We start from the raw sequence: 27,649 nt of genomic DNA on the forward strand, positions 1-27,649 counted from the left end.
AAAATTATTTAAATTAAGTAGGCAATTATTTATTTTAACTATATCAGAATAATTGTACATTATAAATAATGATGTATACTAAAGTAGGTAAAAATAATTAAGTTCAAAATCTTTTCATTTATTTCTTCGCTCATTTTTTAAAGATCTAAATATTATAAGCCGTCAAATAGTCTTAATCATTATTAAAGTATTTAAATAAATTAGGTATTTTATATAATATAATATACCTATTTACATTATCATTTCAAAGGATTTAAGTACACAATTATATTATCTATTCAGATACTAACTTGAAATAATATTTAACTAATTAATTAATTCATGGTCTTTTGACTACTTAATTCATTAATTATTATCAATTTCTTATTTTTCGAGGCATTGTTAACTTAGTCCATCGATTATCTGATCTTCGCACAATTACAATAAAACTTACGTTAACTTACGCATCTCTGTGAATAATGTTTCATTTTTGGCGTTTCTCGCCGAACAACTTCCAGATACCTAATTCATAAAATATTAACTTGAGATTGTTTTTTTCGCCTTTGCAGCATCTCGCACTTTTTTTCCCTCGTACGTTTGGAGCCGGGAATTTCCCGAACTATGCCCAAGTTATTGGGCAAGTATCCATCTATCATCTCTTTGGGGATAGAACGTTTTAATATTGACTCGATAATAAAATAAACTTTAACCATTAATAATGTTCTGTGTCGATGGTTAGTGAAATTCCATCCCGGGGAGATTTCCAGTGTTTTCATCATAGTATTCTTAATACAACAAAACATATTATTATTATTCATTGGTTTGTTTTGTACGAAAAAGAAAAACTTATTTCGTAAATTACTGTTAGTTATATTCTAATGTTACTTATTTTTATAAATACCTTCCATTCTGATTCAATTATGCTCATTATAAAAAGTCTTATTATAATACAAGAAAAATAGGTTTTTAATAAATATTATAATGTATTATCAATTGTAAATAATTATTTATTTTGATACATCTTGACACTATATATGAATTAAAAATGGTTATCTTTATCGACAAAAGTCTCCCAATATATTATATAAATCTCTTTAACATATTAATATTTTATAGTACGTGCCATTTCTCATCTCCAATGGCATTAAAGAGCAACAAAAGTAAACCAGACATCGTGTAACCCGAAAAATATAAGTAATTTTTATTTCCACTTTAAATAACGAATATATCGGTATTATCTGATTTTTAAAACCGGTATTTTGATATCGAAAAATACTGGGATACCGGTTTCTGAATACCATTATTGAAATCCCTACATACAGTAATTGAACGTTGTCTGAACGCTTGCAACTTCCAATTCATGATAAAAAGAGACTACATTCTGTCAATGTATTTCGTCGCGTAAGTAGCGTACTTTTATTTATTTCACCCAAAAGATTTAGTTCTTCACCCTTGAAATATCTTTGTGTGTCTAAACAAAACTAATAAATTAATTTATGTATACTGTCGATAATATTACTATATTAAATTGACTTATATTTTGATCGAATTATTTTAAAATATACACCTACCTTGAATAAATAGGTTGTGTTTCGACATACAACCGACTTTATTTTCAAATAAAAAGACAATCTCACCTCACACGACCCATCCGAATGTTCGGTCAATCAACGGCGATCGAAGCAATCGACCCCCGAAGCCGCCTCGCGTCGAAGCCTTCCACCGTTGATTTCCCCAGATATAGCCAGGCGTAATTCCGTCGCCGCGGGGCCACAGATATGTATTCTTCTTCTTTTCCGTCTTCTCCTCTGTTCCCTTGTTCACTTTCTTGACATTTTCCCTCCCGCGGACGAAATTCCAATCACCGATCCGACAAATCGTTACGTCTAATGTCTCTCTTTCCCCCTATCGCCGACAACGGTATATGTCGTATTTTGTTTTCCGATTCTTATACAGGGACACAACAAACACATTATGTACATGTGGTAATGATTATATTCATTTATGATAAGTTTATATTTTTTTAACAATATTTTTATTGGCTCTTATTAGGTACTTGATGGAAAGAAATTATAAGAATATATAAGAAATAACACTTTTATATATTTTTATTGTATATACTACATACTTAGTTCCCCAATTATTTTATATTTAACAATACCGGTGTTTATTAGAACATTCTTAATTGGTAACTAAACAGTTAAATAAAATAATATTTACGACATTTGTACAGCATCATCATAGGTTAAGTAATTTGTAGAATATTTTAATATTGTGTCAACACAAATTTTTACTATGGAGATATGGCCCTAAATCAAGATATGTCACGGAGAGTCAAGGTTTTTGAAATATGGCTATATAGATGCATCCTCAATATTCTTTGGACTAACCGGGTGATAAATTTTGACTCTTTCAATCGAAGGGAAGGACGAAACAGCTCTGCATAGTACCAAAACTATAAAACTACCGTTCCTTGGCCACATAATGAAAGGACAACAGTACAGAATTCCCCAACTTGTAATCCAAGGAAAGATCATTGGTAAGCGTACCACAGTACAGCGTCCGCATTTTGTATATTAATAACCTCCTTGATTGGTACGAGTGCAGCTCTACCAAACTGTTAGGGTATCAGATTATAAACAAAAGATCGCCCTGATGGTGGCTGACATTCGCTAGGGGATGGCACGATAATAAGATGAAAGTATTTTTTTACCAATTGACAATATTATATGGACGGAACCGGTCTTGTGGAAATAATTACGGAAAATGATGAATTAAAATGTTATTGTTTATTATTTATATTATTAACAGAGGAAGAATGTCAATTTTAATAAAATGTTATTAAACATAGCCACACATTAAATAAACATACTTTATTAAACATATGAATAAAGTATGAAATGTTTTGTCAATATGAAATAAAATTCAATAAATAGATTGATGAAGGTTTTTATGACTAAAGCCTCAATTACATTGAGCTTCTTTACGAGCTGTTTATTGGCGAATTTAGAATCTTCCTGTAAATTCGCCCAGTGTAATCATCGAATAAGACGAATAAGCTAATAAGCAGGTTGTCAACACTCTACTGAGAAAAGTTGAAAGCCGGTCGGTTGGTGTGGGCCTACTGCGCCTGCGCAGTAGAGCGCAGTACCAACCTCCCGGTAAAAAAACGAACTACGTGCCGTCAAAATAGTCGCTAGCTTGTGCTTTCTCAGCGAATGGAAAGTTTTGTGTGTAATCATCAAATCGCAGTAGCTGAATCGCCCGTTTTTAAATTCGCCAATAAACAGCTCGTAAAGAAGCTCAATGTAATTGAGGCTTAAGTCATTATATTCTGGCATTGGTTTTCTCTTGATTCAAAAGGCAAAGATTTTTCTGAACTTAAAAACTGGTCATATATAATAATATGTATTCTATTGCTCTTATTCATCCTTGAAATGTTTCAGTTTAGTTTTTAAATTTAGTTTCAATATAAAATACACAGTTTATGGTAACCCTGTAGCAAAATCCATGGGTAATTTGGACGCTATTTATATTGTGTCGATTTGTATTAATCTTGAGAACGATACATTTAGCACAGCAAGATAAAAATGAATAAGTTATGTGTATAAATAAGCGACTGCAATCTACTGGAAATAATTTCTTTTATTTTTATAATACCATGAAAGTATTTTTTGTCAAACATGAATAGTAAATTTAGTACAACGATAAGTGATTTAAAATAACACGCTTCACTTTGGTACGTACTTGAATATAACTATTTGCGTGGTAATAGTAAGCAGAACTTAAGTATGCTTATGTTAAGCATACATGAGTGCTGAACCACTCATTATCGGTAAAGTACTTACTATTTTATAAGTAGTGTTACCATATTATATACATCATAAAAGCTATGCCAAAATTTCCCATCGGAAACTGTAACACGATCAAAACTAAATCAAAAACATTTATATAATATATTTTATAACAATTATTTATTCTGAGTTCTCAAAAGTGCACTACGCCTTACAAGTACATAAGTTTTACACCTCTTTTATATATTAAAAAAACATAAGCTCGATCTTGGAATGCATCGAGCAACGTAACAAAATCATAACGGTAAATGCCTAGAGACAAGGAATATTATTTTTTAAATATTTGTCGGTTGCTAAAACACCCCGAACCAAAGAGGGTGGAGATTTAATAATTGCCACGACCTAAGCAGTGGTTCCCGCCAAACAATTATTCGAATTTAGTAATATCGCACCCCCAGTAAAATACTGTAGTAAGTCAGAAATTGGCATTTTGCAGGAGAGCCATTTGAAGTTTCAAATATTCTTTGTAAATACAGGAAAAGTCTGAATGTAAAAATTACTACTCATTTTTATGGAAAAACATGATCTATTTTCAACTGTATTCATCATTTTTCTCTAAAACATATACAAAGGGAGATATTTGAATATTTCTGAGTTACGACTGTATTTTATTAGGATATTTGACAATTTCATGGTAAAATTTGAATCAACTCAATACTTTCTATGTAAATTTCCCTACCATCACTCTAATAATTTAAACTAATTTGTTGGGCACTGTAAAGGAAGGTTTTCAAAATATTAAGTTATGGTACAATCTTTAAAGATTTATTGAAAAAAAAAGAAAAATACAATTATTAGTTCAAAACAACAAAAAAATACTTAATTATTTAATTTAATGGGAAAATAAATTTTTTACGTACGATTTTTAATTTTTAAACATCACTTGGAAGAGAAGCAAAAAATCATAATAAAATTCACGATGTTTAGCGGTGCAGAGGAAAGCAAATCCTTCTTTTTAATTGTCGTTATTTTTGGCCACTCTTGATATGCTTTGGATATATTGAGACCATCCATTGGTAACGGTTTGCCTATTTGCTGTTGTCGAACATTCAATTTCCTACATTCTTCATGATAACTGGTTTTAAAAAAAATAATGTATGGATAGTCTCTGTCTACTTTTATAACTTTAATCTTCTGCCACAAAACTTTTTCTCCATTTTCATCCGTGTTGTAATTTTTACCGATTTCATCTGCTAGTTTTTTCATGTTGAGAAAATTATTTGTCGTCATGGGTTTAACTATGTATGGTTGTCCTGTTTTCTTACTTGTTTGTACAATGGTAATCATTTGGCTGGGCACAAATATTGGTCCACTTTTTAGAGCCCTGGTTTTCTGCTGCTCAATTGTAGAATGGACGATATCGCCTTCATTTTGTTTATGCCCGGTGACCAAAAACTTATGAGAGATCGTTGTATTTTTTTGTGAATTCCCGGTGGCATATAAATACATTGCAGCAATGTATTAATTTTTATTCTGCCCGGCACAATTGTCACTGTAAAAAATAAAATGCTTATTGTGGTGATATTTTTTACATGCATTGTAATCGAGTACACAGCTACCAATTTTATTGGATCCTCATGCAGGTTGACTCTCGTCCCACATGTATCAGTTTGCAATATTTTCAGTGATATTATAGACTGTACGATTGTACATTGCCAAACTTTCGTTTATAATAGAAAGTTGACACATTTCCGCAAGGAAGCGGTAAAACAGCCTGCAAATCATATACAGCTACATTAATGACGCTATTTTGGCCATTAGTTCGGGACTCTGCTACGTCTTTGATCTTTTCATCCCTTGCCTCTTTTTTCCAGGTTGATGTGTCTCATATTTTTCTTGAAGTTGTTTTTTTCATCTGGTGGTGAAGAATTATTGTATAGGTTGCATTCAACGCACAAATCTTTTTTTAGGCTTAAAGAAGCCAATATTAAATTCGTCATTAAATTTATAGATGCGTATAATAGTGTTCTTTTCCAAATGGCATATTGCTGTCAGCTTGTTGTTTTTTGTATAACCGATACATTTCAGCAATTGTTAATTTACCATCTAAATACAATTTGGACGTCTGTGCACGCAAATAATGTTACTCGATCACTGGGAAAGACTTAATGTGAGCTCTTATATAATTTTTTTAAACATCACTAATTTTTTTGTGATTTTTGTGATCTCTTTGTTCTGGAATTGGCGTTCCGGAAAGAATATCTCTTGTTTTCCATGCAGTGGAGCAGTACCTTTCACTCACCCCAAATGTGTTGATAAAGTATTTTTTGCATACTTCTTGTATTTTACTTCCATTTAATTGTTGATAACAAAAATTGTTGCCTCTGCTGCTTCCAGTTTTTTTTGTTTGAATACTTTGGAACAATAATATCCATGCAATTAGTGAGAAAATTACGCTGTATCTCAAGATTTTCCTGTAGTAACAGAGTTACAACAGTATTTTTTTGAAAAGTATTGTTTTAGTTTTTTAGAAAGCTTCTTGTAAAATACTGTCGTAACTTAGTTACAACACTATTTTATTATCTATTCAACAGTTTTCGGAAAGTAATGTACTGTATTAAGTGCTTTCTCTCCGACACTATTTGAGTTTGAGATACGATAGTATTTTATTAAAATAGCAAAAAAAATACGAATCCAACCACATCCATAACTCGAAAACGCCCATTTCAGACTTACGACAGTATTTTACTGGGGGTGCGATATGTTGCAATGTATAAGTGACATAATAATTAATATAATAGTATGTCCCACCAATTTCAGTGATCGCCTCTTCCTACAACATGCAACCTTAGTAAAGATTTCTCAAATGTTTATCAAAATTAATTATTAGTCCTTTACAAATACTTACCTCTCATATTACTGTATTATTAATAATAAACACAGCTCTGCACATAGGTATCAAATATTAAGACCTGTGGATTGTTCACCTTTACTGCTAAATAACCGTGTGATTCAATCCCCTATAAAAGCCTCGCTTCACTTTTATCCCAAAATTAAGGACTCCTTGAGTAACCTCGCATTAGAACTATTGGAACTGGCTATGAGGAACTATCACTAGGTATCGAAGTATTTTACAATGAGCTGACGATAGGTAGAATTTGAATTGAACATAATACATAAATACTAACCTTATTTTTTTATTGAAAAAGATAATATGATAGTGCCAATTGTTGTCACTATCCATTAGAATGAAACCAGTCTTATACATTTAGTAAACACTTACTTCGTAGAACTCCATTTTGCTAACCAGTGTTTACTTATTTACATTGAGTAACTATTTAATTAGATACCTATATAGGTACTGTTTATTTGTAGTATCTCCAATACTTAGGTACTAGTGTTTATAGTTTGTGGGTACCTATATAAAGGAAAGTTTAATAAAAAATATACGTTTAATGTTATTAAGCACCTGACTAAATAATCAATATTATGTAGTATTTTCATATCAGTTTTGTACGTCATAGCATTTAAAATATACACGTATAAATAATTTATTACATATTCTTGAGGTTTCTCTTGTGTCTACAATAATACTTTGGTGATTAATTAAAGGTAAAAGTGATTCTCTTAACCTATTTTCATTAAAATATATAAATTAGCTAGGATAATAAATAATTAAATACATTTTTCGACATCAGTGCGTCTATTCTATACACAAGACTGTTTTTCGGCCTCTACGGTAGCTACCTAGGGTAGGTTTGTATCGACGTATTAGCACTTATTGTACCAATTACAATAAATTAGTTGTAAGTGTTAAAATAAGTGCTATATTTTAACAGCACCTCTCTTGGCTGTGTTAACTTTAGAGCGATATATACAGTTTTGACTGTTTAGAGTGTTTCGACGGCTAACTTATTCTAACAATTATTATAATATCTCAATACATAAACATTGTAAAGTGACAAAAGTTTATCACTTTAGCGGTCGATAACTGCCTTGTGTATATAATAGACCCTAATAATAGACCTATAAAATATTACGTTCAATAATTAATGTGTCAAGTTAGAATATTATTTTACCGAAAAATCTAGCAATTGTTTGCTAAAATTTTTATGTTTAATAATCGATATGGAGTAAAATTTTATATTTATTCATATCAAGCAGTAATCTCTAAGCTTTACGGCAAAACCCTCGACGTATTTTATAAAATATCGCGGAAACTGACTGGTGGATACATACTATTAAGGTTCAATGTGGTTGCATTAGGAACATAATAGTATGTCATTAGAAAGTGTGATACCGAGACAAATTACTATCCCCAAGTAGACTTTTAATGTATGCGTTGTTATTTTTAATGATTACATACAAAGAAAAACTGTGATATACTCGTCCACAAACTTCTATCTGGTTAGAGCTGCAGGCGAAAAAATGATCATCTCTACGGATTTACCTCCCAAAAAATGAATTTGAATGTAGTACTCGTAAACAACTCAGCACCTGCTTATTCGTACAGTACAAGACTAACAGGAGGGTTGAGAAATAAGAATTAATTACTACAGCTAGTTACCCAAAATTACTTCCTAAGTAAAATTTGGAATATGTTAACCAACCCTAAGTCAATTCATGCGCAACGGTACGTTAATAATATATCATTTTAAAAATCTTAAAACGAAAATCTACTGTGCAGAATGAATATATCCCAAGGTTAGATCTCAATTGATAAAATATTATATTATTGTCTACGATACTCAAGTTAAATACCGTATGTGAGATTATCTAAACGTATGTACCTATCGATTATCACATTGGGGTTGTCACATGACGCTTCGGTTGCCACCATTCACCCCCTCTGCACCCTCACAATAAACTTTACCCCGCAAATAAGAAGGGCAAAATTAGTCGCTTCGAATCTTGCGACCCGCATCGAGCAGTGTCTAATGAGCGAGCCGCGCTTTATTTCTCGCTTGAGACGCTCTGCTCTGAAGCTCTCGAATCAGCGCGGCGCTGGATTAAAGGACGCTCGTGTTTTCAGCGCCGGAGAACACTTTGATGCGTCTTTATTAGTGCATTATTTGAAGGGCGATGAGATTTACATATTATTGCTTCTTTCTTAAATTTCGATTTATTTTATTTCTATGAGTTTCATTCTTGTTTAATATTTCAATTAGTATTCTCACTATAATTGAAAAATCTGTACTGAGTTGATAGCTGATTCGAATCCTCAATGTAATTATTTATTTTCAACAGATTTTATATTTAATTTGAAAATGGTGATCTTTATGACACTCTTTTCTCGTTTATAAGATCATCAGAAGATTATAATATAGGCATCCACAGAACAAACGTTGTAGTAACAGATTTTTGTTTTGATATTAGACACTTACTCAACAAATACACAAAACAACATGTGAATTGAGTCGGAATTCGAATCTGGCACCCATGACATTATAAACCGACCCATTACGACTCGACTATCGCATGAGTATAATATTTTGCTATATGGGCCACAACCTATACTACAGATAACAAATAATAATGATGGATTCTACATTGTAAGTGTTTATTTCTTAAATCTGGTAAGGGAGTATTTGGGTTTAAATAGAAAATAGTTTAATTAAGAATTATCAGCTGGCAAAACAACGTTAAAACTAAAAATTAGATTATTACTGACGCCATGTATAAAATAAATTTGCAAAAAAAATCAGAGATAGTAGTTATTGTTAAATTTTAACAATTACAGATAATGTAGTTATTTGGAATTAATTATTTCCGAGAACGATACTTCGGTCGGTAGCTTAATTGATTAATAACACTCACTCGGAAAACTCGGACTTTACTTTTTCTGCATTACCAGCATTCTGTTATAACACATAATAATGTATTATTTGGTTTGTGATATTATAATCTTATCCGTGTATAACATAAGTTCTGATAACAAGCAAGTCCTCATATCGTGCTGAGATAATGATGCATTTACGGCGAGTGCAATCATGTGTCCCAGCACCCGTCTTTGCGGGGGTAAGCCGCCTACGATGGCCGCCCATCGCGCCAAAGGGCGGGAGGCTTTCATTCAGACAATCAGAGCGTGGTAAGAGATTCGTCTGGGCTGGGGAAAAGAGACATACAGACGTACTCAAAATGATATCCCCCTTGATGCATGGGTTTAGGGCAACTAGATTTGCTTATTTTTTTTATAGATTTTTTCTTGGTGAGTACAAACATGTAATCTTTCACTTATTTTTGTAGACATGGTATTTTGATATTTAAGTGTTTGTTAGTTCTAAAAATATATTATGACTGAAGAAATACTGTAGTGATTCTTCAATACGTCGGTGTCCGCGTTACGTAATTTTGAACGATAATTATTATAAAAAAATTACTAATAATATATTCGATTAAATTATTTTATTACTTATATAATATACTTCATTATATAAACATTGTAAGTATATTAAATAAGTTTTAAGCCTTGGATCTATCACTTATATTAATAATCCAAGCCTTCTTAATACGGGTGAACTATTATCAAGTTGTAGGTATTATCTATTAACAATATCTACGTTATTGTATATATTAATAACAATATTTGCGAATATCGGCACCTACTTAGGTAAAATATTTCTTTAAATGTGTCTTAAAATATAATATAGTCAGCATGCACAGTTTTACGTGTATATATTATTATCGATTATAGGTTTTGTATTCAACATATTTTAAAATGTTTTATGCTTTTAAAATTCAACTCACATTAATTTGTTAAAGGTTCGGCGTTAACATTTATATTTTATTTCAATTGATATAGGTATTACTTGGTATTCGCAGTTGTATTGGTATTGCTTGCTAGTATTGAAATAGGCACAGTAGCAAATGATACTAATACATAAGCGAATCACCCATAGTGCCACTGTAAAATGATTAACCTATAAATATGTGACCATCCGTGATGAAAATCAATAAATTATTGATATATTAATTAAAAAATAACACAATATTTATTCCTTATTCCACATTCATATTTTATTATTATTAATCGGTACCGGTTTCGTCCATTTTAACGTAACATTTTTTCTATCCGGGGGCTCCGGCTCCGATACCGGTAAGGTCACAATGTATTTTTTGTGATTTTCTCTAAACCTTTGTTTATGATTATTTCATATAGGTACCTATATTACTAAATACACTACTAATTCACCAGGCTACTATCACTACCTCAGGCCTGTTGCAGTGTTAAAAAAATAATATATATTTTTTGTATCAATAAAAAATACATATTATATAAAAAAAATTACGATAACTATCATCAGTTGATAATTTCCCATTAAAACATTGAACCCGGTCCTGAGTATTGATAAAATATGTGGAATGAGCACATACTATAATGTATTGTGTTATATTTTAATTAACAATTAATATCTGTTTAATAAATAGATTAACATTATTTGTATTATCGTAGTTTGTACGTAATGTGCGGGTTTTTTTATTGTAAATACTACATAATAATATTTAAAATAAAAATTTCCATGCTCCGCAGACTATGGTGTTTATATGTAGTTGGATGATGGAAGGGACTATTGCCTCGTAGTAAGAAAACCACCTCAAAGGATTGACTACTACCGCAAAATCCACCACGTTTGCTTGCCACTATTTGCAGAATTCTGCAAGACATGTTGCCAGAACGTCTTTGGATGCGACCATAATGATCGATGTTAGATGTTAGATAATATATTGCATGACTTGTTTGCTGTCTAATATTATACCATGTCACAGCATATTATACAATATGCCATTATAACATACAATGAGGTAGTGAAATGTGTGTATTCGTATCATTTTCAATTAAATTATTATCTGTCAACTTTGTTTTCTGTAATTACACAACTAATAAATTTATTCAAAAATGGACATTTAAAATACTTAAGGGCCCACATGCTCAGCATAGGTCAAAATGAAACCTTTATGGTATTTTCAGAGCATAACCCGTTTATCATATTTAAATGGTCAAAAACATAGCTTATAATCAGTATCTTTAGAATTATCTTAAAATGTGTTAATCGTGACTATTTTTGAATAATAAAATGCCTATTTCTTGTCAAATTTAGGATCAAAAAGATTATAAAATATATTTTTTTATCGTATTTATAATGTTACATTAATTTTACTAATGGTTTTTTAAATTCGTTTAAAAATTAATAAATCCAAAAATCTTAACACGGACGTACTGAAATATGACTATAATTCTAAACCATTAGAGCGAGTGATTTAAAAGAATACTATTTTATGTAATAAAAATACTTTATGCAGTCATCAAATGTTTAAAATAAATATAAATGATAACAAAGATTCAAAATTATATAAATAGATTATCTACAACGTTTAAGGAATGTCCAAGGTTATGCTCTGAAAACATTTTGACCTACGCTGAGCATGTGGGCCATGAATATTACTGAAAAATGATATTAATTTGGAATTGGTAAACTAAATTTAATGATGTAATATAATTTGGCTATGTATCTGTAAAAATTAAGTCACCTTTCCTAAAAAAATCATTAAAATTTGATTAATTTAAAAAAAATATTTAGATGATATTATTATGATGAGATCTTTTTTGTTAGGTATTTTTCTTAGTTAAACCAGCGTTCCAGTGACTGAGTAAGTATGTAGTGAAATTTACGTAATTAAACACTAGTCATATAATATTAAAAATAAAAAGCACTGCATACTTTTAAACATATATAAAAATATGTCTGCTAATTTACGTAAAAACATTTGAGTAACCTTTTCAAAACCTTTGTTAAGCGATGTTCAAATAAAGAATCTGTCATTTTTTTTATGATATAATAAATAAAAAAAAAAATATTTAGGTCGATTTCCAGTATAACTTTTCGAATTTAACGGTATTGGCTACTACTATAAATACACAACTATAATGTATTGCATAGAACAGGGTTGGCGAACCTTTTTACGTACACGTGTCAAAATTTCCCAAATATTATTTTTCGACTGTCTCGACGTGCCGAGCAGTTTTTCATGGGGAAAAAATAGAAAAATAGTCTTTAAAATTTAAAAATTACAATAAAGTTCTCGAGATTCTATCTTTCACCATGTTTCTAGCCGAAGGCATATCTTTTATTCTTTAAATATTTTTTTCTTGTTTTCAAAATATGATTTTAAAAGATAGTGGGAGCATTTTAACCATGCTTCTTTCGTTATATATTCCCCATCACTGAGTGGTTTTTCATTTTTAACAATTATATTTGAAGCAAAAAAAAAGCAGCAGTTATATTTTATATTTATGATTTTTTTTAAATTAAATGTTATAATATATATATATATACATATATTAATTAATTTATAGGTTATGTTGTCTTCAAGATAAAACATTTTTTGCTTGCCATGCAAAATCATCTCGCTTACCATAGGTTTGCCATCGCTAGTATGGAATGTAGAAATTGTATATTTTTAAAACAATGCAGTGTTTTTAGTTCCACGAAATATTAGATTTAATATAGATCTCAGCTCTTAGTCTTCTAGAAAGCATTATTATCTCCAGTCCTCTTTCGCTGAATTCAAAATTTCATATTTTCTTTACTCAGACGAGCAAAGTAATAAGACACTATTATTCCTGAAATTATTTGGTTAGTAAATCGCGTCTCCGATCCTTTGTCTCATGCTCACCGCTTTTCCTTCAGGACTTGGCGACTACCATCTCGTCAAGTCATCCTTGGATGTCTTCCTCTTCGTCCGTCTATCAAAACGATCTGGTAAATATTATTTTTTTTCTTTTTAAGGCCGACAATAATTTTATTATTCGGATCAAAATTTAAAACAAACCTCAAATCCATAACCATCTTTTTCGATCGCTTGCATGAGTTGTTTTATCTCCGTAATCAGCGGTGGATTTCTCGAATCTTAATGCTTTTTTATGTTGTGTGTTCCATGCTTAATTTTAATAATATAATTACTAGAAGGCATTTTTTAATACGCGCATTAAAAAAATTATAAAAAAGCACATGCTTAAGTATTTTTTACTTAGTAAATAAGATTTATTAATAACCATCCATAAGTATTCATGTTGCAATGATTGTAATTTAATAATTACTCTGTAATAGTTTCTTATGAACTATAATTAAAAAAGCGATTAAGTACATATTACAATTTCTCCTATAATAATCTTCAAAGTATGTCCACTAATTTAAAAACAATAAAAACAATATTTATAATACAATATTTTATCTTAAAATAATTATTGTCATGCTGTTGTCGTGATGCATGTGCGTATTATAATTGGCTTTTTTATTACATTGGTGTTATGTAACATATAATCTGCATTTGGTACTGTAGAAACATTACTTATTCATTTGTATGCCCTATTTTTTCCAAAGTAATGCTTTTTACCTTTTAAGTCGGGAATAGGCAACCAGTACTTCGCAGACCACGTACGCCTCAAAATGGTTGACCACGTTGATATTATATTTATAACGTTGTCTAATATTATGTTGAATTGTTTTACTTATAAATTCAAATAATAAAAGACACTATAATTGGTAAGAAATGTATCAGAAATTTTTGATTATTTAGAATTGAGCTGAATACAGAAAAAAAATATGGCTCTAACAGTGGTTTAGTTGGTCGAAATTGTGCGGAATTACAAAATATGATATTTTGTGATAAGCCATTGGTATCTCATTGCATCATTCACCAATCACCAATTTGGCGTAAAATGTTATCACCACTGAAATACATTATGGCAACCATGATATTAATACATGCAAAGTGAATGTAGAGAATTTAGCTAATGGTAAAAAGCCACACTAGTTGCAATACCAGAGATACATACCTACATACCTACATACCGTGATGTATTAACTTGACTTTGTTTTTACTCAATAATATTAATTTATAAATGATATCTATTTTATATTAATATACTATAAATTATTATGCGTTTGCAAATATTGAAGTAGATATCTAATAAAATTATAAAAATTTTCTACACTTTTAATTTTTAATTAACGATGTGGTTGAACGTTTTATTAAAACTTAAAGTTTTAATTTCGTCCATTACTCTGAATAGGTTGCTGATCATTATTTTAAATAGTTTAACGTAAGAACTATTTTCAGAAAATAAATAATTTTACTAGATAGTCGTCTAAAATTAGACTAGGAATACTGCGCGCCGACATAACCACAAGACATTGCCTTTTTCCCTCTATACCCATCGTAGGCGTCCCACGCCGGTTTTTTCCGATATTTTCTACGGGGGGAGTGTTTGCGAAGTGTGGCAGGGTCATAAGCGTGGTCAATAGGTGAACAGCGTTAGTAGAATAGTGTATTTTTTTTAATCTTTATTATTTTAACACAACAAGGTACCTACTTTATGCGGTTTACACATAATTTACAGTAACTATCTACATGATATTTGAATCATGTTTTAATATTATAAATATTACACAAAAATCGTGTTGTAAACATTAATTTACTGTAAAAATACTTTTAAAAGATATTATTAAACTACATTAATTATGAACACAAATAGTATTAAAAATCTCTTCCCAAATTGCAATAGTAATATTTTTTATTCTTCTTTACTAAATCAATATGACATGTTATTTTTATTTTATATTTTTTACTTCGAAAATAAACTTTAAAAATTTGCTTTTACAACTGTGTTTAGTATTTATAAAGTGTTTTGTAGATAGGGAATATTTTTATTCCGTGGAGTATAATAGATTATACAGGAAAAAAATGTTATGCGTATAACAAAAGAAGTTCAAATGCAAAAGAAGTTTAAATGAAATGCAACGCTTGATTTGCTTTTCATAATGTCTCTGACATTAAACATTTACGATCATTAACGTAAACCCGCTGAAATGACATCCAAAACGGTTTTTGAAAACGGTTAATGCAAAAGTTTATTTTTATAAGTAAGATTACTCAAACTTTCCGGGGGCGAGGTTTAAGTAAGAACAAAGTTATAGGCGGCCATATTATAACCGCTGGAAAAATGAGCGGGAAAGAGAAGGTGGCATTATACGAATCTTGAGGGTAAAAGAAAAAAATAGAAGGAAAATATATAATTTGATTTCCGCTCTCGAGTGTATATCTTCACCGATTTCGAAGATAACGATTCGAAACATTTTTTTTTTCAAATTAAATTTCTATTTCATTTGATTCTGCCTGTGACATTTTTCTCGTCGATGAGATTTTTGGATCAAAATTTATCGTCTTTCTTCTGCGTAAACAGATTTAAATGAGAATTATTAATGCTTTTTATCCCCAATGCATTTTTTATTTGCTGTCGTGATATTTTTCCATTCATATTGTATTTCCAAATATTTGCTACTTTATACCTATTGTTAAATTTATTTCTACCATTTAAATATCATTTAGTATTTTTTTTCATTATAATTCTAATACCTGTAATGTATTTTTAATATAACTTTAAAAAGCATCTTTATATCAAAAAAATTATAATATAAGACATATAATATCGAAAATATCAATGGAATTATAAACTTGATTTGTACAATTAATTAAAAGTTTAATGATAATGATATTTTATTATTGTCAATTGGAACTCTATCAAGAAAATCTTCCATCTCTAATATATTATTATATAAATTTAATATATTCATTATTTCTATAATACGCAAAAGGTTCACTACGGTAAGTCTGAGTTTGGTGTACATGAGTTAAGAATTACTATATCAAAATTTAATTTTTCATTCTCAATCACATGATAAATAATAATATTACATAATATATTTAACAATAAAGAAAAAAAATATATTTCTTTACATTCCAATTTTTAAAATACCTTGTTTTCGGCATTGAAAAAACTAAATGAACGCAAAATAAAAATATTTATTGAAGATACAATAATTTTTATTACCAAAAATACCAGATGTTTATTGCGCGAAAAATTGCTATTTTTTTTTTGCTCTCCTCTAAAGTTGTCAATATGGACGTACCTACCATAGTTTCCCTCTAGCATACAGAATAATATGAATAATAATAAGTCAATGTAACATTAAGTTTACTTTCATAAAATATACACATTTTAAATTGTATATCTAATATTAATATTTATATAACTGGTTATATACAAGACGTATGTGGGATATTTATTTTGAATTTTGAACCTTTCTTTAAACCAACATTCGTTATTACCACGTAATGAATGTGACATTAAATAGCAGTATCAATTATTGACTTATTTATTGAACACATAGCATTAATAATTAAATTTTTTCACATGTAAACTACCAGTGGTTCATATCTAACAATGAATCAATATTTATACAGGAGTCTATATAATAAATAACACATTTTACATTGAAAAAATATAGGTACTTCAATATTATAATACAACCTTATATAAATACATGCATCATATTATGAAGGGGAAATACCTACGCAAATAAAATTCTTAGAATTATTAATTTGAAACCTGATAGGCAAAACAATAAATGTAATCAAATAAAATAAAATAAAATACACTTGGATATTATATAGGTATTAGGTATAAGCCGCTAACGTATTTTCAGGATAATAATTTCTTTTGTTACAGTATTTTTTTTATATACCAATAATTTTTATTAACAATTAATGTTTGTATGTTTTTGTTGAAAGCAAATAAAACTCAATAAAAGACATTTTAATAACTTGTATATAATTATAGCATGAGATATATATTATGGTTATTAAAACAATAGGTACATATTATTTTCATTAGGTCTTTCAAATAATCTTAATCCCCTTAAACAATCGACAATAAGCAACGAGTAACTTTCAAAAAATATAGATTTTTATAAAGATTCCATTTTTCTTATAGTCAATCATATTCTGTAACTGAAAAGAGTCTGAGAGAAGAAAATAGAAAAAAATCTCTCCACTTCCAGATCCGAATATTTAACTCAGATAACTGAGTCATAAAACGAATCTATGTAAAGTATCTAAAACGCATGTCATCATAATATTATTACTTTTGAAATATAATGATGGATGAACATTTATTTATTACTAAATAATTAAATGGCGGATCGATGTACACATAGAATTTCACTCTCTGTAAAAGCTGACCTCGAATATTAAATAATAGGTTTTTTTTACAACCATTTTAATTAACATTATAAATTATCCATGTGATTACACCTAGTGCTTACAAATATTAAAAAAAAAACATTTTTTTAATAATATGATATTTGTATTTGAGTTTCATGAAATTCATTGATAATTACATAAATTACACAAACCTACAAATTGTTCTCGATTTATTCATAACTTTTTTATTAAACTTTTGCTAAAAATAATGTTGTACTACGTCTTATAAAAAAGCAAAAACTATGAGTTTTAAGGCTTTTATTCCTTTCCAATGTGAGGGGCGTATTTAGTATTGAGTGTGGCAGTGGGTTTCCCGAATGCTATCCCAGGCGGCCAAAGTTAACAAGAAGTTTTGGTCTGCCGCTTACATAGTTCCAAAACATATCTTTGGCTGATACAAATAAGGCAGACCTACTGCTTGACGCGAATTTATGCCCCCACACTAAAATGGATTTTCGAACGCCCTTTGTTTCCATAGATAAGAAAAGGCATCGCGTGACTGTTTGTTTTCACTTTAATCTAAAAACTCCGGGATCATTCATTGTTTAAATTTAATCAAGCGGTTTAATTTTTGATTAATCGATATCTGATCCAAGTTTCTTCATTAAAAGTGTGGTTCATCTACACTTTTGCTGAGTATTGATAGACAACTTTTATACAAAACTTTTTTGAAAACCTTCAAACTTCAATATAAACAGAATACCTACGTAGCAAATTATGGCTATGAAATAATAGTGGCTATTTCGTGGTTTTAGATATTATTCTATCTAATTTTTTAATGAAAATTTTATTATTAAGTAATATTTTTTTCTTAATCGGTATTTAAGTACATATTATTATATATTAGAAGCTACATGTATGTTATACGTCTGTACTGCATACACATACATAATTTGACTTTTCGAATTCGAAAAATTGAATTTATTTTTATGAATCGAATTATTATCATAACTTTTTAGAGCTAACAATTTTAGAGCTGCAATTAATTATTGTTACAACGTTTTAAATTGACACTGTTATTGGGTATACAAAATAACATATTAAAAATAATGGCCAACTCTAAATTTTAATTGAACTTAACACATTATCAACAATCACAAACTCTCTATTTTTTAGTATTACAATAATAAATTAGTATCCTAATATTATAAACAGAAATTTTTATTTTTGTTATTTTAAACTATAAACTAGACCAAGGGCAGGTGAATACGACAGTGCGGTATATAGTTAGCTTGCAAATTATTTGACACTTTTATATTTTGCCGTTGAGCGGCGTTTATACTTTTCATACATTTTTTGTTGATTTATTGGTTGATAATTTCATTGGTTTATAGTCATTGCTACCATCTCTCTCTATTATTTTTAATACTGTAGAATAAAATAACAAAATCAAATTGTAAGAATTATATTAAAATTATGTTTAACACATTGTCATAATTATATTATAAGATAACATTAATTTATTAATGAATCTTTGCTATTAAGGTGCTCATATTTACACAATGTTAACACAAAAAAGGTATGTGTATAGAACACGCACAGTAAAAGTGAAACTGCGTGTGTGTTTAACAACACTTAAGTATAACTACCTACGTATTGACAGTAGAGCTGGAATAGTAACTTACGAAGGTTTACGACTAAACTTTTTGATTATAAAATAACACTTATTGGATGATAGCAGATTGTCAATAATTCAGCTTGATTTTCTTGATGATTGTTCATGGCATACGTTTATGTTCAAAATTATGATAACATTCGCTCACTGCTGTACACATCGCCTTTGACGCTACCAGAAAAATGTCCTACAAATATAGCGTAGAACTTGCGATAGAGATGGCATTATGTTTTGTCGCATACGTCGCAATTTTACGCATGCGCCAAGACTAATTTCCGTCTCACCTGTCTTCACACTTTTAAAAAATTCTCCTCAATAATGCCCGCAAAGAAGTTTCACCGTGATAATATTTTGATGATGGAATATAAATTTCTTTGAGAATAGCTGAATAACCTAAAGAACCCTCACCTGGTCCAAAAGAATCGCAGACAATCTGTATGCTAATAAAGCCTTACGATTCAATTACACGCGGCATTTCCACCATCGGGAGGCGTGACAATGAGACTTGCATGCATATTCAACAGCTATTTATCAATGCCGTCGCTTCCAGAACGGTTTTACGTGACAATTTATAAAATAATCTTAAACGTTCAATATTTAAGTACCTACACCACTAATTTCCTCTCACAGTACATAACCTGTCTTACCATGGTAAATATCATTCTAGCGTTCATCTTTATCCTTTGTGCTTGTGTCTCAAATTTGTGGTATTAGTCAATATACCATGCGACTTTCCGAATGCCAGTATATTGAATGCTTTTCCATGTTGATGATTGAAAGAAAACGACACTTCAATTACTGACACGGTATACATTCAATTTAGATTCAATTTCTTTTGTATGAAAAAAGGTATGAACTTTTAAACTCTTTGCTAATTAGCAATTTTTATTCTACACGTTTATCAAAAATGTGAAGTGTGCGATAGATTATTCTGATCTTGAAACAGACGTGTGCATCAGCATAATATTAACACAATGACTGCTGACTAGATAATTACTTTTTAATTACCACATTTAAATAGCATATAAATAATATCGAATGACCACCTTAATCGTTACTTGCGGGGCGCGTCTTTAGCATCCAATGTATTAAACAAAATATATTATATTAACAAACATAAATGTAGCAAAATTATGTTACTGCAGTTCTACTATATAAAATCAGATTAATTAATGAACACGTACACTAACATTAAATGCACTTTTTGATGTTATCAACGAACTTATTGAATGTATGTTCATATACATATTACATACGCAGTAGTGTGTGCAAAAACAAGCACGACATGTTTAAGTATGTCTGTTTTCAATGTGAGCACTGAGTATCAGGCAAGCATGTATGTACGTAGATACAGAAGTACATTATGAGTTCTCGCCAATCCATCATCCGGCAAGGCGGGCGTCACTAGCAGCCGTTCGCCATCCGACGTCAGTTCAGTACCTACTCGCCGCCTGTACTCGCGTCGGGAAACTTTATAATTACACCTCCTCACGCGTTATGTTCACCTGATAGAACGGGGTAAGAGGAGCTCATCCCGATACGTCATCTTGATAGCCGTAATCAATTTTAAATTATCAGTTTGATATTAATTTATTTTCCAATAATATAATATTATATGCATGTGCGTATTATATATAGATTTGTAATATTATGCGGTTATTCTTAAACTGTGAGAAATAGTGCCGAGCCCATATACAATAATTAAAGGTTCTATATTACAGACAGTATATCAGGTAAAAGGTACAGAAGGCGATTACAGATCAAGTGATGTGACTTTACACCATTGTGAAGGACTCCACTGGGAAACCTATATTATCTTCCACAAGACAGAAGACCGAAAATAATATAGACATATAATCCAGAATTTCACAGTACTTATTATAAAATAATTATAAGAACCATTGAGAAAATGAAAATAGTAGCTGATTAATAATTTTACATTGTTTCAGCGGTTATTATAATAGGTTAACTAAGAATGAAGATCGATTTTAATAAATTTAAGTAATGTTAATGAAATACTTACATCATTTTTTTAAATCCTCAGAAATATCCAAATTAAAAAATGCAAAATAATCAAATAAAAGTTTAGTCACTCACTTTCTTAATTTATTTGTAAGTTTTAACACCTACCTACACTCACATTAAATAAAATATTTACTTTCAGGAAGCAGCTCAGTCCATGATTTTGTATTCAATTTGATTGTATTTTTGTGTAAAGAAAGCTTTTAAACCTCTTGCCAGATAAAAGGTAGTCAAAGCTTATCTCGTAGCGACCGTAGTGTCCGTTAAGTAGAAGCTCTTCACTTCCGTTACTCCGGGGGCTTCTCCAACCGGTGACCACTATAGTAATGCACTTCTATTATTATAAATACGACAGTATGTGAAAGTTTCAAACGGATTCATTTTACTTATCTACAGTTTCATAAATATAAATAAACGTAATGCACCATAACACTAATAGTCTGCATCTTTTTACTATTAAAATCATGGAAATAAAATTATTGATAAGGAATTGTCATTAATAAAGAGAACCAATAATTGACATTTAACTTAATTGGGAACATGCCCTAAATACATTTTAAATTCGTGACAATGAAAATCATATTATTAATTTATCACATAATATTCTTTTACTGGCTTCTCATCTGGGGGTCGAGCTCAATTCTGGTGAGGTCACAACCACGTCATTAACGGCCCACATGCTCGTCGTAGGTCAAAATTGAGTATTTATTGTATTTTCAAACCATGATCCTGGACACTCCTTAAACGTTGTAGATAATCTATTTATATAATTTTGAAGCCTTATTATCCTTTATATTTATTTTAAACATTTGATGACTGCATAAAGTATTTTTGTTACATAAAATAGTATTCTTTTAAACCTCTCGCTCTAATGTTTTAGAATATAGTCATATTTCGGTACATGAATGTGCAGTGGTGTTATGATTTTTTACATTTATTAATTTTTAATCGCATTTATAAAACCATTAGTATAATTTATGATGAGATAATTTTAGTAAAATATTCACGATAAAAAATTATATCGATAATCTCTGTGATCCCAAATTTGACAAGAATTAGGCATTTTATTATTCAAGAAATCGGCAAGATTAACACATTTAAAGATGATTCTAAAGATATTTATTATAAGCTATGTTTTTGACCATTCAAGTGTGATAAACATCTTATGAATAATGATTGCTTTATAATAATTATTGACCTAAGAATAAGGTAGTGTTTTTTTGAAATACGCCATTTCTTTTGTCATTCCCCAGTGGTTAAGCTACAACATACGGCCGTAGCCATAAATTGACAAACTATAATTGAAGTAGGGAGTAAAATGATATCGACGCACGTGTTTTTCTGTTTTTCATTTATACTACTACACTGCTTTCCCCGATTCTCATGGTTCATTGTAGTATTTAAAATAATATATGTAGGTATATATTATGTAATATAAAATATTTTTTGTCATAAAATAGTTATCGAAGCATATTCTTATCAACATTATTATATGTTATTGCACTTGTTCACATATTTAGTTTTTATCAAGGCGTGAATTATAATATTTAATAGCATGTAAGTACATTCAATAATTAATGAATAATCAGTGTTTCAAGGTTTTAAATATTATTAAATATTTTGTTTACCTACTAAGTACTTATATTCTGTAAAACTTTTTATTGCATTACGTAACTGTACTAGTTTTTTTTAATGCAATAATTTCCATTCTCCACCGAATGGCTTATAGGTAGGATAAATTTTTACTATGACACATTGTATAAGTGACTTTAATTGGAAATAACGCTCCTGACTTATCACGTGCCGTTGAAGATAAATAAAAAATAAAATTTTATAAAATACCTAGTCATTTTATTCAATAATTTCCCGAATGTAACAAAAATCATGAATATCAAGGTTGTGTACGGGCTTTCAATCTCATTGTATAAAGATTTTATTCGTGGGCACGTTCCTCATTATTTTACACTTAGCATTTTTATTATAATATAACAAGATGTTAGGTTAAAACTCTCAAAGTTGACGTGTTTTGTTTTCATAAATTTATTTTCTTACAATTTATATGTTTTTTTTTTTCGTTTTTTATTATTAATTAAAATATTAACGTATTTATTTGACAGTTGTTATATCTATCCATTAAAACTTTCTTGTCAAAGAAATAAAAAAAAAATCGACAAAAACACTTAGTAAGATGATCAAGTTTTGGTAATATAGTTAATAATTATTATAATTAAATAATTTATTCGGTACACTAGTTTTTCCGGTTTAATACATTTTTGTATTAAAAAGATTTACACGTTTTTCTGATTTACTATTTATGTGGTGCTATACAGGTTACTATTTGTCAATAATTACTATCAGCATAATGATCATTGATTGGTGATAATTGTTTCACCTAAACATGCCGGGCTAAGTTTTATACACTTATATAATACCCCACCATTTGCATACAGTACACAATAATACATAAAGTCTGTTTGGGACCGCTTATCTGTTTTCGACTAGCAAGAACTTTTTTTTTTAATAAATTTAAGTTTATGGATAACTGTGTAAAACTATGACTGTAAATATTTTTTTTAGAATATAAAATATGTAGTTACCGCGTGACAACTTGTATTTTCTTTCAAATGCTCTACACCTTCGTAAAGAAACCACAACGAAAAGTTTGCTATAAAATAACCTAAGGCCGCAGGGTTACACTATTTATTATTTATTAATAAAATCAGCATGTCGGATACTAGTAAACATCGCGTCATACCACTAGTGCAATAGCCTAGGATGGGCCATAGGCTCTTCTAGTGGTTGTACCGTTCCCGATATATTCTTTGCAATCTTTCTCCAATTCAGGATTCAGATTACTCACGCATTCTGAGTCACACCATTCATCCACCTAAACGTGGTTATTTAACATTCCTATATACAGACGGTGTTGCATTAAATACTTAAATAGCTCACTGATCGACTCAAGTATGTCCGTTAAACATAAGTTGAAAATTTTTGATGCTTATTTGTATGGGTTCATAAAAATTCTTCGTAGACTTTGTCGTTGTGATGTATGCACCACACTCCATCTTCATTATTGAATATTCTGCTATCTGAATTTTTATTTTAATATTTAAATACCGTTTTCAGACTTGTTACTCTTATCTAACAGTTTCATTCATAATTATTACGCGACTAGTTTTAACAGAATTTTATATATTTAGATTTGCATCAGATCACTTTGGATATACGAGCTATTATAATATAATATAGTAACTTACTCTACTGAGATATATTATTATATGTTAATCTAATAATTTTAAATATTGCTGTTTATTATGAGGATAGCTTTTCTAATAGCACCATTGATATTCGTGTATTTTTTTTTAAATACATTGTTTCTAGCTGTTAACAAGAATATTATTTTTTAATTTTCTGTTACCTGTATTTTCCTAACACGCAATCTTTTTTCGTATTTATTTTTATGTTTTCTATTATCTATTAATGTTCATACAATATTAAGCTATAATTATTATTACTGTTTTTTATATGACACTATATTGTATCTCTTGTAAAAATATATATTGTCGGAATATTTTTGTATCAAGGGAATAAATAAAATCTATTTAATATTATACTCGAATGACGGAAAGTACTAAAAAGCACTTAATGCTTAGTAGTTTAATTGAATGCAAACATTAGGAGTTCTCTATGTTGAACTGAGAAAAGTGCATATATTTAAATTATTTCCTTGCGAAAGTTTCTTCTTTATTCTTCCAAATAAGGGAATTGAGTCGAGTAAAAAGTATACTTCATTAACATTTCCTCTTACTTCCTCCCCAAATCAGCGCCGAATTACATTCTTTTTCTTTGGGAAAGTTAAAAAAACACCTTGTTTTAATTTCCGAATATGAAAGTTTTCACCTCCACGCGGCCTCGCGGAAAACTTAGCTGTAACAAGCGCCCAAAGATGGCACTAAGTGGGATGGAATTTAATTTGTTAAAGACGCGAATAATGGGAATGTTTACATTCCAGCTGGTAGACACAGCCTTCCTGCGGGATAGAACCGGTGTGGGGGTGGGGGTTCACAGAGCAGTGGGGGTGGGACTGGCAAGAACCCGGCTCTTACTTGATCCCAATTATTTACAATGATGAAATAAATCCCGTCCAACGGGCCAAATAAACGGCGCGCTCGTTGTAATTGTATTTGAGACGTTGATTGAACGGTGTCGTTAGAACCGTTACATTCTATTTAATAATGCTTAAAATTAAACAAGCTCTGGACGAATAGTGTAGTAGTACTGCACCATTACTTTTTCTCGGTTCTTCATTCTGCGCCCTTGAGATTTATTTTTGATTTCACTTCATGACTAAACGTTTATTTATTTCAAATACCGTATGTAGGTGATGCACCGATTTGATTTGCTTATAAATAGGTACTTAAAGATTAATTTATTTTTTCATTTTAATAAATCATTATCCATATACTTAGATGGAAGGTTGCCAAACTAGCATTTTTTATTAAACATTTAGGTCACTAAATATGCATATGGCGTATTGCGTTAAATATAGCGTTTTTGACAACGCAAAAAGCTTAAAATTATTGTTCATTAAAAAGTTCATTGAAAATCAACATGCTTATCTCTTGTATCATAATATAACATTTTACCAATAAATTAAATGTAACATATGATATTAAGTGACGACCTGATAAAGTTTTGGTTGCATTTCTTATGTACTTATTATGTATTTCGAAACAATTAATTTTTCTTAGTTGTTGCAAAACAATTTTCAAAATTATGACGTTTTTTTTTTAAAAGTGCTACTTTCTAGATATTATTTTTAATTATAACAAAATCTAGCGTCTTTTCCTGCCAAACAGCTTATTTTCATCCCCTATCTGGCATATTTTTGTCAATGATAGTTCGCTAATAAATTATCTTTTTTACTGCTAATTAAACCAAATAGCCTCCCATATATAATAGTTTACCGTATCTTAACAGACATATTATTTCGTGGAAGAGTTATGGTATTATCTATTCGCACAAACCATTGTCTCTGTACAGAATTTATAAAAAACACATCTAAACGCTCTATTTATTGACTGTATCTACATAGTGTCATGTTATCAATAATTATAGGTTAGGTATACATACGTTTAATCAAACCAAGCATCGATTTTTTTTTAGTAATTAACAATATTTTAATTTAGTATTAAAAATGGTTCTTAAATGGGTCTTCTCTTTGCCAGTATTGTAGGCATGCATCATGTATGCCTTCACTAGAGGCATACATAAGGCCAAACTGGAGCCTGTTGCCATGCTGGTCCTACTGGATTTGTGTCCAAATGGTTTTTTACTATCGCCATATTATGCCTATAAGTACGTTATTTCAAGTCATGTTATGAAGTAATTTAAATTTGAATGTTTGACTTGGTCTATAAAATCAGGCATAATGCTAAATTCTTTGTGGTTTATGTGTATGTTCTATAAATTGGATGGCCTTGAATTTTTTTCTAGCATACATATTTATATATATACACATAATCCATTGTTAACTCTAAATATCAAAATTATCGACTTATCAACAGCATATTAAAGGTCACTAATTAAAAAAATTAGATTATTTTTTTTTTGGTTTTTGTACTTTTTAGACAGCGTATTTAATCTAAATTTAACGTGATTTATAACTATTTTTTTCTTGTATTTATTGCTATAAAAATGTAAAGTAAAGCTTTGGCAGTAGATAGTGAAATAAAAATGGCTGATTATTCTTCGCAGTTTCCTTTTAATGTGTGTACCGTTACGGAATCGAAATCGACTATCACAGAATTAACGACGAAGTAAACTTTCGGCACTTTTAATTTATCTGACAAATTTCTATCCAAGTATTTGATTAAAAGTGCGCGACTTTCCGTTTAAGGCCTCGTAAAACTATCTCATTCACTCGAGAGGTATTCCCATAGCCGCCGCCGAGGAGAGCGGGACACAAATTACAACTGCTGCAAGTATTCGCGGCTCAGCCCAAAGTCTACCGTCGTACGAGCTCGTAAACAAAGATATATCTACGCCGTGTGTTTCCTTACAAAAGCTACAAATAGTTGTGTGAAAAATATTCGGAGCAGGGTAGGCGGGAATAGGTGGTGGCGGGTGTCCC

The 27,649-nt window shown here is 29.9% G+C and overlaps 1 protein-coding gene across 10 annotated transcripts in view; it reads left to right on the forward strand.

Annotated features, from left to right (window-relative positions):
- The window catches only part of Rbp6 (RNA-binding protein 6), a 1,006,046-nt gene that overhangs the window by 428,764 nt on the left and 549,633 nt on the right, over positions 1–27,649 (forward strand). For 7 of the 10 annotated variants that reach the window (XR_015071926.1, XR_015071928.1, XR_015071927.1 and 4 more), the window contains exon 4: positions 13,463–13,534. The exons of the other annotated variants lie outside the window; for them this stretch is intronic. Coding sequence is in view for 4 of the 7 variants with exons in the window: in XM_085958080.1 (XP_085814206.1) it covers positions 13,463–13,534 (72 nt within the window). In the remaining 3 variants the exon portion in view is untranslated. The remainder of the gene's footprint in view (positions 1–13,462; positions 13,535–27,649) is intronic. 10 annotated transcript variants of the gene reach the window in all.

Source organism: Rhyacophila brunnea, unplaced genomic scaffold (genome assembly GCF_057557595.1).
Source record: "Rhyacophila brunnea isolate RB1 unplaced genomic scaffold, BYU_Rbru_1.0 scaffold_7, whole genome shotgun sequence".
In the NCBI taxonomy this organism is placed as follows: Eukaryota; Metazoa; Arthropoda; class Insecta; order Trichoptera; family Rhyacophilidae; genus Rhyacophila; species Rhyacophila brunnea.